General features: G+C 40.3%; 1 protein-coding gene across 6 annotated transcripts in view; it reads left to right on the top strand.

Moving 5' to 3' along the window:
* The window catches only part of STAU2 (staufen double-stranded RNA binding protein 2), a 178947-nt gene that overhangs the window by 51838 nt on the left and 112384 nt on the right, over positions 1-14725 (top strand). For all 6 annotated transcript variants that reach the window (XM_075085253.1, XM_075085250.1, XM_075085252.1 and 3 more), the window contains exons 6-7: positions 5791-5950; positions 11035-11142. In XM_075085253.1, coding sequence (XP_074941354.1) covers positions 5791-5950; positions 11035-11142 — 268 coding nt within the window. The remainder of the gene's footprint in view (positions 1-5790; positions 5951-11034; positions 11143-14725) is intronic.

The raw sequence follows: 14725 nt of genomic DNA, 5'->3' as shown, positions 1-14725 counted from the left end.
ACTGCTGCTCTTCACTGTGGGCACCAGTGATACTGTAAGGGGATACATGGAGCATGACTACATGACTCCTACAGAAATTTGATTTTTTACAACTGTGGCACCCTCTTTGAGGAGGAGTGATTGGAAGAGACAGGATCGACCTGACCAAGTGGGGCAAGCATCTTTATCAACAGGTAGGCCAAACTGGTTAAGAGAGCTTTAAAGTGACAGAGACAACAGTTGACATGTAACCAAGTGAGGAAGTGGTGGACCAAGTTAGTAAGCAAAGACTAGGTGATGTTGACAAGAGAGACCCTAAAACCAACACAAAAGGTGTGAAGGCGTCCCACCGCAAGTGTATGCAGACAAGTAAGGAAGGCCCTTCAGGACAGCATGATGGGGGAAGTCCTTATATACCCCTTCTGGGAAATCAGAACACTTGGGTTCCTATCTGAAGTGCCGATACACTAACACACTTAGCATGGAAAATGAAGAGGAGGAATGAGAGATCTGTGTGCAGCTGCTTCAGGGCTACAGCCTCAGTGGAATCACGGAGCATGGTGGTATAGTTTACACAAATGGAGTGCTGCAATCGATGCATACAGGGTCTTTAGGAAGGACAGGCCGCAATGGGAAGGAGAGAACGTTGTCCTTCATGTGAGAGAGCGGTGGAGATGCATGGAGCTTTGCTTGGGGATGAGCGATGAGACAGCTGATAGTTTATGGGTCAGCTCTGGAGGGCATACCAATGCAGGTGATATTGCAGTGGGTGTCTCCTACAGACTGAATAATCCAAGAAGAAGTAGATGAGGTCTTGTTCAGGTAACTGGAAGAAGGTTCATGGCCACAGGCCCTGGTTTTCATGGGGGTCTTTAACTACCCCAGTATGTGTTAGAGGGACATCACAGCAGGGCACAAGCAATCCAGGAGGTTTCTGGAGTGCATCAATGACAACTTTCTGACATAGACAGTTGCGGAATCAGTCAGGGGGGCACTCCTTCTGGAGCTCACACTTTCAAACAAAGAAAAACTGTTCAGGGATGTGAAGGTTGGGGTCAGTGCAGTGACCATCAGACAGTGACAGGATCTTGAGAGGAGAGCAAGGCAAATATCACAGATCACAAACTGGACTTCAGGATAGCAGGGGTATGGTCCTGAAGAGAGGAGACTGCAGGAGAACTTGTCAAGGTTCACCTCTTCCAAGCTCAAGAATAGTTCAACCTTCTGTCCCAATGTGCAGGTAGTCAAGCAAAGGCAGCAGGAAGCCTGCATGGATGGACAGGAACTTCTGACTAAACTCAAACAGGGTTTGTGACCGAGGTGGGCTGACCCAGGATGAATATAGAAACACTGTACAAGTGTGCAGGTAGGGGGTTAGGAAAAATCTGTCTGGAGTTGACTCTGGAAAGGGATGTGAAGGGCTACAAGATGGGCTTATACAGCAGCAAAAGGAAGACTAGGGACCCACTGTTGGGTGGGGCAGGGCACCTGATGACAAAGGACATGGAAAAGATGGAGGTACTCAAAGTGCCTTCATCTCAGTCTTTACTGATAAGACTGGCCCTCGGGAGTCCCAGGTCCCTGAGATCAGTGGGAAAGTATGGAGCAGGTATGACTTACCCTTGATGGAAGAGGGTCGGGCTGGGGAATGTTTAAACAGAGAGGACAGGTCCATGAGGCCTGATGGCATGCACCCATGAGTGCTGAGGGAGCTGAATGATATCATAGTGGTGCTACTCTTGATTATCTTTGAAAGATAGCTGTGACTGGGGAGGTTTCTGAGGACTGGAAGAAAGCAAATTTCATTCCTATTTTCATGAAGGGCAAGAAGAAGGATCTGGGAAAATAGTAAGTCAGCCTCATTTCAATCCCTAAGCACATGATGGGGGAAATCATCTTGGAACAATGTTTCTAAGCATATTAAGAATGACAGGTGACTGTAAATAGTCAGCATGGATTTAAGAAGGTAAGATTGTACCTGAGTGATCAGGCCGTACACAGTGACATGACTAGCTTGGTGGATGAGAGAGGAATGAATGTTGTCTATCTTGACTTTATCAGGGCTTCTTACACTGTCTCTTGTAACATCCTCATTGACAAACTGGTGAAGTATAATCTAGATAAATGGACCGTGAGACAGTCTGAAAACTGGCTGAACTGCCAGGCTCAAAGGATTGTGGTCAGTGGCACTAAGTCCAGCTGTAGGCCAGTCACTAGTGGTGTACCCAGTGGTCAATAGTGGGGCCAGTACTGTTCACTGTCTTCATTAATGATCTGGATGATGTGGCAGAGTGCACCATCAGTAAGTTTGCAGATGATACAAACCTGGGAGGAGTCGCTGATGCACCAGAGGATTCCTCTGCCATCCAGAGTAACCTCGACAGGCAGGAGAAGCGGGCAGACAGTAACTTCATGAAGTTCAACAAAGGGAAGTGCAGACCCCTGCACCTGGGCGGGAATAACCCCATACTGCACAATGGAGGCCAACTGGCTGGAAAACAGCTTTGCAGAAAAGGACCTGAGGGTCCTGGTGGACACCAAGTTAAATATTAGCTGGTAATACACCCTTGCAACAAAGACGGCCAACAGCATCCTGGGCTGCATTTAGAAGAGTGTTGTCAACAGGTTGAGGGAGGTCACCTTTCCCCTCTAATCAGCCCTGGTGAGGGGCTACATCCGGAGTGCTGGGTCCAGTTTTGCGCTCCCCAGTACAACAGAGATGTGGGCATACCAGTAAGGTGGTCAAGTGACTGGAGTGTCTCTCATCTGAGGAGAGAGTGAGAGAGTTGGGACTGGTTAGCCAGGAGAAGGCTCAGGAGGATCTTATCGATGTATATAAATTACATGAAGGGCATGAGTAAAGAAGGTGGAGCCAGCCTCTTTTTACTGGTATCCAGCAAAAAAAGCAGCACAGACTGAAATACAAGAAATTCCATTTTGTCATATGAAAAGAAAGGACTTTTTGACTGTGAGGGTGGTCAAATACCAGATCAGATTGCCAGACAGGCTGTTGAATCAACCACCCTTGGAGATACTCGAAACCCAATGGGAAGTGTCCGTGAGAAGTCTTCTCTAACTGACCTGCTTTGAGCAGGGGGGTTGGACAAGGGGATCTTCAGAGGTCACTTCCCATCTAACTATTCTGTGTTTCTGCAGTAAACTAAGGAAGACCTTTCAGAGGAATCACATTAGCAGTGTGGAGGAGCCAGGGAGAGACAGCTCTAAACCAGCTGTGGAAGAAATGGAGTTGATGGTGACTATACTGATGAAGCTTTTCATTATTTTGCCCTTGATTTTAAATAAGTGTAGTTTTTTTCACTTTGGAAATATAGTTTGACCTATGTTTGATGTCAAAGGCCTGTTCCTGATTCTTAGATTTAAATTCTTTCAAGGTATTGTTTACATCTATTGCCTGCATATTCCCTAAAGCAATATTGCAAACCAAATAAAACTAATAAATCAAAGGAAAAAGTTGATAGAGGAAGCATTTTATGTAAAGGAAAGGGTGAAATTCTGCCTTTCACTTCAAAAACTACCATTTCTTTTTGAGGTAAATCTCAGTCTGAAGCCACTGTACTTTTTTATAACAGATTTTGTCACACTGATAGTGTCTTGATATTATGTTTGTACCTTTTAGACGCAGAGGAAGGCAGAAGGTGAATGTTGTATGTCAGAAGCAATGAAGGACATAGTGGAGTGGGATAGAAAATTAACATTCTTGAACTCTTTCTTTCTTTGGTTTGACAGCTACTTTGTTAACAAATGGCACCGTGGTGTTTGAGTTTCGTTATGCCTGTATGAGCTTTGCAATGTTCTTCCAGAAAGGGTGGTGAAACACTGGAACGGGTTGCCCAGAGATGTTGCGGAATCTTCATCCTTGGAGATATCCACAATACCCTGGACAATGCCTGAACAAGGCACTGTAACTTCAGAGCTTGACCCTGCTTTGGGCGCTGCGCTGGACCAGATAACCTCCAGGACCATTTCCAACCTGAGTTATTCTGTAATTTTATAAAAATGTTACATAAGCAAATGCATTTCCAGGCCTTAGTAATTCCCTATAACTGTGTTATACTGTAAACAGGAAAGCAGAGTAAATACCCGCTTTTTGCATGTCGTAAAGGCAACTTAGCTCACCCCTCCAAGGCCCTATAGCCAGAGGCTTATTGGAGCGAGTATTATGGTTTTGCTCTTTCCATATAAACGTATTTTTAGAATTAGGCACAAAGTTCAGGGGCACTGAGAGTGGAGTGCTTATTCACACTTGTTTGAGTTTGAAGTGTGCTCCTATCTGAAAAAAAATTGTTTTATAATTGAAACAAATTAATTACAATTATTAATGAAAGTCAGAAAGTCTTCAAACCAAAAATCACTATCCATGTCAACAGATGAAAATGGAGAGAGTGTGCTTTAATAAGGATCCTTTAAGAGGAAGAAGGAAGAATGCAGTACTTTGGTGTGCTTTTGAGTGATTCTCCTTTTGTTGCGACGGGCCTAGCTTTTGGCCACACTTTTGGAATCCTGGGCTTTTTTTACATTGCTGTAAAATATGTACAAGTTATTTGTCATAAATGAGAAGCCATTTCTGATACGTATATATTTTTCCAAGGACTAAATCTTCAGCATATTAGAAAAGCCTTTGTCTGAGGAAGGAGCACAGGCAGACTAGACCACAGAGCTAAGAGTACGAAGCAAATTCCTTCACCTCTGTAGAATATAATTAGAGGACTTTTTGGAAGTGTTCTCTTAAAAGATTATAATTTTAACAGAGACTAGAACTAATTATCTGTGCTGAATAGCTTTTTCTGAGTTGGGGGGGCACAGAACAGTTCTCTTCTGTAGAAATTGTTTATGTGGACAAGCTCTTATGTTCAGTTTTCACAGTGCTGTGGCAGGACCTGCAAAAGCCAAGAATGGCATTACATCTCTTTCTTCATTCACTGCTAGCGAGAGACAGGTTTCAGGGTAGGGAGTATGGGTTGGGTTAGCTATTTTTGTTACTTAAAATAGAGATGGTGAGTTGATGATATGAATAAAGGTACTGCTTTCTTTGAGGAATAATAGCTGTGCTGGTTCATTGGGAAAAGTTCAATTTTTTGCTTTATCTTACTTTCAGTGTCTTTCAGACATACTCAGAAAAACAAACCCTGCCATTATATTTGAAAATTTTTCTGTAGGAAGGAAAAAAAAAGGAAAACGATATGGTGGTGATTGTTGCTTTTCTTTCAGTGCCTGGAAAATGCTTGTCTGTTACAGTGTTGGAGAAGATTTCTCCACTCTCTGTTACGCTTTGGAGGAGAACTCCTTATCCTCTACAACAATTTCAATACTTGAGCTTTAAAAAGAGACTAGAAGTACATTGTCCAGGTCACTCACTCTCTGCCATCTTTTTGTTGTCATCAAGAGCTGAGCTATTCTGGCAGGTTTCAGAGGAGAGACCTCACAATCCTTCTTCCTCCATGCCACTTTCCTGTAGGACAGAAGTTGTCTCCCAGGCATGGCTTCCACTGGAGCTTTCAGTTCTCCTTAGGCTTAACCTTCTCAAGGCTCAAACCAAGAAGAGAGCAGGGCTGGGCTGTTGGGCTGAAGTGTAGTAGTGCTCACTACTAGATGTGGGTGAAAAGCTGGTTTGCTTCTCCTGCTGTCAGAGTTACTGACGGCCTTGCTGAGGAACAGTCCATGGATTTGAGTGCTAGGTCTAACTCTGTGAGAAAAGATGTTTTATCCCTCACTACTGCTCTATATTACATAAAATTGATGGTTAAAATTCATAGCTTCTATTGTTGTTTTCTGTGCTTGACTTTTTTCCAGGTATCACTGCCCAGTGCCTAAAATTTTCTATGTCCAGTTAACTGTTGGCAACAGTGAGTTTTTTGGTGAAGGAAAGACTCGTCAAGCTGCTAGACATAATGCTGCAATGAAGGCCCTTCAAGCTCTCCAGAATGAACCTATTCCAGAAAAATTACCTCAGGTTTGTGTTTCAGAAAACTGTTCCTAATCTTCACGTTAAGATACCATAGCAAACAATTTAATTGACAGTTTTTCAATGTTAAATTTTTAGTGGGCTTTTTTCATATTAGCCTCAGCTATTAGAGAAATAATACTAACAAATCGTTAGTGTTATTTCTTTATAACATCACACCTAACATGGAACTAGACTTAAAAAACAAAACTAAGTAGATATTTTAAAGATGGGATTGTGAACAGTGATTATGTGAAAAATTAAAATAAATATTTGAGATTATACTGAAAGTGGAGAAAATGTCCATTTAATCAGTGGCTTCATGGAGAATGAATTATTAATCTTAAATGTGTGTTACACCATGAATGTGATCTTTGCAGTTGAAATTACTTGTCCCCAGCATACCTAAGAACCTGATGGAGCTTGCTGACAGCTACTGATCCCATGTCTGATGGTTTCAGGCTTTTTAGCCACTTAGTGCCTTTCTAAATAGCTAGCCTTCTCACTGCTGTGTTCCTAAGTGGCGTACATTGCTACTTAAAAGTGAAAATTTTCTGTCATATTTTAAAAAATTATTTAACAGAAAAATTGTTCTCAAAATAATCTTTGCAAATTGAAAGGACAAATATAAAAAAATTGCCCAGTCAAATAAACCAAAATACATGCATGAGGAGACAATCATTTTATTCTGTACACTCTTTCTGATGACGCCTGTTGAGCTCCTGTGCACAGTACAAAACATTACTAATAGTACTTTCAGTGTCTTGTGTGGTAGTTTTGAGTTGCTTTTTAAGAATGAAAATAATTTTATGTATTCAAAAAAATCTTTGTTCTTTCTGTCTCACCCTGTGTTTATGTCTTCCTTTTGATCCAAAGAGAGTTTGACTCACCCCTTTGTTTTGCTATATTATTTTCCTGGATCAGGAAATTATCTTCAAAATCACTTACTGTAATCAATATTGATTTTCAAACAGGAGAACTATTAAAAAAAGAAAAAGAAGTCTGATGAGGAATCCCTGTTTCCTTTCTCATTGTTAATTCCCTTCCTTTCTCTTTTGGTTTCCAGTCGAATGTATTAGTTGATAATGAATCCTTAGCACAAATGTGAGTGGGAGTCTTATATTATTGAAACATATTTTTAGCTCAGCAAATTCTTAGTTATTTAAAATTATATGTTTAATACTATATTTTATCAAAAGAATCTTTGAATTGAAGGCATCCATTAATCAGAATGGAAATTAAACCACTAAGTGCATAGGATAATAAGTAGTAGACAAAAGTAAATAATATATATAAGTAACATCGATATGGAGCTGGCTTATAGACTGAATTTTCATAGCCCATGTACGTATGTCATTTACCTAGCAAAAGTAATAAGATCTTTAATTAACGTTCTTGTCTAATTGGGTCTATTTAGTGCCTATTTACGCCAGCGTCTGCTAGGATGTGCAGGCTTTTAGAAGATGTTATGGCAAATTGGGTTTCCTTAAATTTTTGTAGCATGCCATAGTGTTGCCTTGCTCATGAGCTAATGAAGTAACTTCATTCTTCTCTTCACCACTGTAAGTTATATATCAAAACTGAATCAAATCCACAACTAGCTATGAGAAAAATAGGGAAGACTTGTGAGGACAAAATACTGTACATTAACAGAGACATTCACATAGTACTCTCAAGACTTGTGGGAGCACTTGTGAGTTTCTGGTGCAGCAGTTGAAGACCACTTGGCATACTGAAGGATCGCAATAGCAGGTGCCTGTGGATAAGAGACTAAATTGAGTCCTCAGTCAGGAAAACCTCTGTGGCTTTGTCATGCTGAAGGTAAAAGGAGGTGGTTGCAGACTAGTCATGAAGAAACATTTCTGTCACTTAATGGGTTAGAGTTGTATGTCACTGGAAAAGGCTGGAGGTAACCCTGTGCCTAGGTCTTTTACAAAGAGCTGCATCATGTGGAGCTGAGTGTAGCTCTCCAGAGAGCTGCAGGTTGGTTGAAGTAGAGTTCAAGGCTTTTATGGTGCCAAGGTTCAGACGCTTCCTTGCTGCTGGTCATGTGAAGTGCATGACCATGCAGTGGTGGGATGTGCCCTCACCATGGGACATGGTCCAGCTCAGTAAAACTCTGCTTCCTGTAGCAGAACTGACCTGCTTGGGTCCACCATGGAAGGTGATTGATTCAACATTCCTCGGACATCTTGCATGGATCAGAGCCAGTACACATTAGAGTCTGGCTGGCCTCAATATCATGGCTAGATTGAGCTTCTTTCTCCCACAGTCACTGCCACTGTGCTTCCAAGGAGAGCAGAGAGGGGAGCAAGGGCAGACCTGCCGGTACCAATCTAGCCCTGCACTCAGTGAATTTCACTGGAACGGGATCCATGGAATATAGCACAGTATATACATGGTTTTACCTTTTGGCCTTCATAACTGTGTTTTCTTAATGCAGGATTTTGTATATTCTTCTTTCATTTTGAGATACCCTTTTTTCCTTTTTTTTTTTAAACTTAGTTAAGGGTAAAATCTTTTATCCGTATTAGATGACTGAAGAGGAGTACTGTCATCTTAATACTTCATTGCGCAAATGTGTAGAAGAGCATAAGGTGAGCAGAAACAAGAAGCAATCAGCAAACAGGGCAGGGTTACAGGTGAATGTGAACCTGCTTTCATAAAAGAGCTATTGTGTGTCTGCCAAAGCACCTCTGCTGTCTCATAGATGTGAGGCTAAGAAAGCCCTTACAATTAAAGTGACAGTTGTGGAATGAGGATCAAATTTAAATCCAAAGTACTTGAGACACTCCTGAACATATGTTATCTTCCTTAGGGAAGTCATATGACTAAGACTTGAAACTATTGTTCAGTACTAAGGTCTAAGCCTTAAAGTCTATGATCTTCTGTATTCTCCATTTATGGTTAGGATCTTTACTGTGTTTGGTGGAAAAACATGCAAGGAGTTAAGTTGTAAGGGCAGAAGGGACAATCGGGGATTTTCTGGCCCTATGTGTTTGTATTAATCATGAAATTTTAGGCAGTAATTTCTATATTAGACTACATATCTGGTTAAGGTAAAGAATAGCTAGAAAAGCTAAACATTCTTCACTGAAAGGCTTGGTGACAGTCCAGTAGATTTTATATTATTTTATGTAAATTATGCCAGTGAGTGATTATTCCCCATTTCAAAGATAATTTGCAAGGTATTTCTTCTAAATTCGCTTAGTTTCATCTTCTATCTAATTGGTATTTTCTTATCTTTGCTAAATGTAACAAACAGATATAAAAATCTCTCCCCAATATACATTTACAGATTATGCTGAAGTAATTTTGAAATGTTCTATAGAACTGATTGTTTCCATAGTTTCTCAGTGTAAAGTTGTTGTTTCTAATCAATAGTTCATTCTTGTGGCTTTTTTGTCAGCTTTTCAGGTTATCAGCGCCCTTTATAAAGTGCAAACTTAATTGACTACAATACTGAGTAAGATTCTCCCTAAGGCTTTTTACAGAAGAGTAGTACCCCGCTCGTTATGTTTGATATTCTTTATATCCCCAAAATATATTTTTACTTTTAAATATTGTCCTTTTAACTCTGTTCAGTTGATCTTTCTCACTGAACCAAAGGCCTTCACTGAATCAATGCTTTGCCTATCCGGAAAATAATGACCTACATTCTTGATTTCCGTGGTACTTTACATTTCATTATATGAAATGAGCTAGAGATCCTACGTAATTTCATTCTAACTACCCCTGTTACTGCTTTGCACTGTACCCTTTATTTTCAGCAGATTCTATAAACTTTATACATTTTTGTTTTGTATTTGGCTCCAGATCAATGTCAGGGATGTAAACTGCTTTTTCAGACTCAAACTTTTGCAACCATTTATTGAGACTAAAAATGCTCCAAGTCTGCATGCTGTAGCTGATGGCTGCATTTTTGGTCTTGCATTATCTTAAAGATTAATATATTAAGAATTAACAAATGGTAGATAAAAGATTGGTAAATTTTGTTGCTAATGTGAAGAACCTAATGCTTTTTTGGTGTTATTTTATGACTTAAGTATCTGGATTTTTTAGCTATGCTCATGGCTCAAGATTTAGATCAGACTTTGTTATGTAAGATGGGAACTCTGCAGGAATCCACCTAACTCAGCCCAAGTTTCTTTGATCTTTACCTCCACTAATAAAAAATTAGGACCCTGGCCAAGGTTACGTGGTTGTTGAGAGATCCCAGTTTGAAACATTCAGGGCTTTGCAGTGTGAAAGTAGCTGAAAGTGAAACCTCTGAGAACTAAGGAAGATGTGGCCTGGGGGACAAACACCAAAAGGTAGCAGTTGCAGAAGTTGATAATTCTTTGACTGATCCCCATGCTGGTGGTTATCTGAGAAAAATAAGACTTACCTGAAGTGTGAAGCAAAGCTGAATTTTAGGCAGGATAATGTTTGCATGTGCCTTTTGTTGTTTTATCTCTTAGTCTCTCTGTTTGTTATGTTCCTATGGATAAATAAATAATGTTCCGTGTTGAGCAAGCTGTTCTCTGTCGCTACCTTTTCACACTGGTCATAACTCCCAGAGGGAAGTTGTTGCAGGGGCCATGTACCAGCTGGACCTGCTGAGGACACCTGTAACCTGGTGACCCAGCCAAAATGTGGGAGTGATTCACTGAATTTCTTCTGAGAGAAGTAGAGTCTTCTGTACTGTCCAAGAAGTACAGAAGACTTCTTCCTTGCTTGGAAGGGGTACCCACAGAGAGACTGAGAAACAGGTCAAAGGATCTGTTTGGTCCTCATGTTCGACACAAGAAGTGTGTATTCAGATGATTATTATCTGTGTCATTAATAAGACTAAAATCCACGGAAGTTATTTTGCCATCTATCATTAATTTATAAATTAACGTGTGTGTGTGCCTTTGTTATGAAGCGTAAGTGCATTATATATGGCTTCACGGTCAGCAGCTGTCTGATAATGGGGTGCTGAGACGGATGTACAAATGCTGATTTACAGCATGACAGGAGAACTCAAAAGTCTTTGAGAAATCGGGGAGAAGCATATTATATTTTTTTATCTTCTAAAAATTGTAATATGATTATGTACTCTTCGCTTTCAGAATGGAGAAACAGGAAAAGAATCAGAAGAAGATAAAGATGCAAACAAGTCTGAGATCAGTGTAGTGTTTGAAATTGCTTTGAAGCGCAATATACCTGTCAGTTTTGAGGTATGTGTTACATATGGATATGTTTGCTAAGAACGTATTAAAAACAAGTGCCACTAAAACTCAACACAGTCAATAGCATTAATAATTTATGAATATAGTTTAAATTCAGTCAAATTATAAATTAAAAAATTGGTAGTGTATTAGAGTCTAAGACACTGAGTTATTACTATTAGATTAGATGCTCTTTCAGAAGTATTAGAGACCTAATACTTGGTTGCAAACAAGTAGATGGCAGAAAGACAGTTCAGGTATCCCTCTGTGTAGTGCTGTGGGATTAGAGTCAGTAGCCACGCTCAATCTGATTTGAAATAGTCTTCAAGACAGTCAGCCAAAGTCTTTGCTTTAACTGTACACGTTCATGTACTACAAAAGTTCCCATTGAGACACTTGGCATCTGTTGCGCTGTTTTCAGAAAGTCATGAGTATCTCTTTATCATCCACATTGACTCCTTATCTATCTCTACTTAGGCCTTCATGATTTTTTTCTCATTGCATATGATTTTATCTATGAACCTGTTTCTGACACCTTTGTTTACCTTAAGTAATAAAGAATATTTGGAATAGCTCCAATGCTATCAATGAACTAACTATGGGAGAATGAGTGATAGTAACAGGAAAGCTTTTCCAATGAGAAAGTTCTTACACAAGCTGGTTGTAAAAATCTAACATTGTTGAAGTAGGAACCACCAGACTTTCAAGCTGGGTTTCCCCGCCACCACCACCTTTTTCTTTTTCCCCTAAAATGCTAATAGAAGTGGCTCTCTAAAGTTTTAATTTTCTGCTTTTTGTTTTATATTTAAACTGAGTGTATATGAAGGGTGTGGGTAGTGCCTATACAGGTGATGGTTATTTTCTCCAGTGCTTTTTCCTTTTGAAGTATAGGCACATATTTGCATGCCAAAAAAATAAATAATGCCATGGCATGCCTTACAGTATGCTGTGTGCAGTTTACTGACAAGTTTGGTCCATATCCATGAACTGGCCAATGTGAAATCAACTGTTTGGACCTTCTTAGAAATCTGAGAAATCTCTCAGACGATACATAAGAGAGCCAAAGACAAAGAATATTATTTTTGACTAAGGAATTCCTCAGTATAACAAACGCGTACGTGCTTTGTATATGTGGTCTATGTAATATGGACCGATTCCAAAGTTAAGAGGGTGTAAAATCTGGAGGATAAGACTGGGGTGTCTGGTGGTGTTGGTGTATCAGTTTGCAACTACATGGAAAGAACATAACTCTTATAAAAGATTAGACATAATGGAAACATGCCTGTGTTTCAAAAAGGAAGCTCATATTTAACATTTTAGTTTTCACACATAATTTTCTACCTTAAGTATTTAAAAGTATTTGGAATAGTTCCATACAAATCAATACACTAAAATACAAGGAGAGGAACGGTCTTGGGTCACAGAATAGCCTGGAGGTTGGAAAGAAAAGCCACATAGTGCTTTGAATATCATCTTAACTTCATTCCTGTGTTCAGCTTATTTAAGGCAGAGCATTTGGTAAGGAGAGAATGAAGGCAGAGATACTTAGTACAGGAAAAGTGTAATGTGTCACTTGCCAAAGAATGTTAACAACATGGAAAAAAGACAGTTTCTTGCTCTCCTGACAGCTTTTGTGTTATTTCCTGCCTTTAATTCTAAGTATAGGTGACATTCTTAAATAGACTTTTGATTGAACTTGGTACTGGCTTATATTTCAATAAAACTGCTAAGCAATTATGGGTAATCCCCAGGATCTGATATTTCTAATAGGATTTTATTTACAAATGGTTTTGTGTTATTCCAGGCAGGCATCAAAGATTTCTCTGCTTTTGGTTTTTTTTTTTTGTGCAATAGCTATAAAATGATCTGCCTTTTCTTCATCTGATGAAGCTTTAGCCAATGTTCCAACAGTGCTGTGTTATGCAACTAAGTAATGGTGGTAAAGATATGCAAAGTTCTATATAAACGTGTCCTCAGAATTGCACAAGGGGTGGAAAATAGGGAGAGCATGCAGAACCCTGTGGATTTCTTCTGCCTATCCTGATTTATGTAATATGGCTAGTTTTAGTTGCCTAGGAACTTTAGGATGAGTTTTAAAGGGTTTCTATCTATTAAATAATTAACTAAAATAAAAGCATTCAGTTCAAACAAAGAACAAGCTGCCCAGCAGAAAAGGACCTGGGGGTGCTGGTTGACAGCTGGCTGAACATGAGCCAGCAGTGTGCCCAGGTGGCCAAGAAGGCCAACAGCATCCTGGCTTGTATCAGGAATAGTGTGGCCAGCAGGAGCAGGGAGGTGATCGTGCCCCTGTACTCAGCACTGGTGAGGCTGCACCTCGAATCCTGTGTTCAGTTTTGGGCCCCTCAGTACAAGAGGGACATTGAGGTGCTGGACTGTGTCCAGAGAAGGGCAATGAAGCTGGTGAAGGGTCTGGAGAACAAGTCTTATGAGGAGTGGCTGAGGGAACTGTCATCGTTTAGCCTGGAGAAAAGGAGGCTGACGGGAGACCTTATCGCTCTCTACAACTACCTGAGAGGAGGTTGTAGTGAGGTGGGTGTTGGTCTCTTCTCCCAGGTAAGAAGTGATAGAACAAGAGGAAATGGCCTCAAGTTGCACCAAAGGAGGTTTAGATTGGGTGTTAGGAAAAAGGGTTCTCAAGCATTGGACCAGGCTGCCCAGAGAGGTGGTGGAGTCACCATCCCTGGAGGTATTTAAAAGACGAGTAGACATGGCACTTTGTGACATGGTTTAGGAGGCATGGTGGTGTTTGGTTGACGGCTGGACTTGATGATCTTAGTGGTCTTTTCCAACCTTAATGATTCTATGATTCTGAGTTTTACTCCATACTTCTCACTGGTGCCTCCTTAGCTAACCTTTAGACATCAACTGCTAAGTCAAAATGCAACTCTTCTAAGGCATTTGTGGGACTCTCCGTGAACAATTTTTAAGGAGGGATCAAACCTGATTGCTGTAGGAATTGTTAGAATAGCTCTACAATGGTCGTTTTGCTTCTTATTTGCTCCTTGACAGTAGGCTTAAATCTTGCTTTTTTTGGTTCTTGTGCAACATATATGTTTTTTATTTCTGACTTGTCAGTAAGGAGTTGGGTGAGCCTAGAAGACATAACTGGGGTCAACAGCTTCAGGTATTAGAACATGCTGGGGTGTTTCAGATCATGATTTTATTTTCAGTATTTTTCTTTGTATTGGAGTGTTCTTTCTTTAGAATAGCAAATACAATAATACATTTTTTTTCATCCTCAATATCAGGAGTGAAAGGGTAGAGTGCCTGAACAGGCAAATTTTGTGCCCCTCATCCCCATCCAGTGTTCTGCTGGGAAAAACAGTTGCAGTTTCTTGTGTCCCAGTCTTAGCACAGTGAGGCAGCGATTCTGTATTTTGAAGCAGGAACAGATGAAATTGCTGTCTCTGAGAGACTGAGCAAGTTCTTAGTGGGAAGTTTCATGCCCATCTGGCTCCTGCTCACCCTGGGGATTAAGGCTTTCAGATTGGGTGATTGACATACTGAGTAGCTCTCGTTCAAGTTTTGTATGATGGTCGCCCTTCCTCATTCCAGTTTTAATAAAATATCC

The sequence above is a fragment of the Phalacrocorax aristotelis genome, chromosome 2 (assembly GCF_949628215.1).
Source record: "Phalacrocorax aristotelis chromosome 2, bGulAri2.1, whole genome shotgun sequence".
In the NCBI taxonomy this organism is placed as follows: Eukaryota; Metazoa; Chordata; class Aves; order Suliformes; family Phalacrocoracidae; genus Phalacrocorax; species Phalacrocorax aristotelis.
This window is presented reverse-complemented; position numbering and strand designations above follow the sequence as displayed.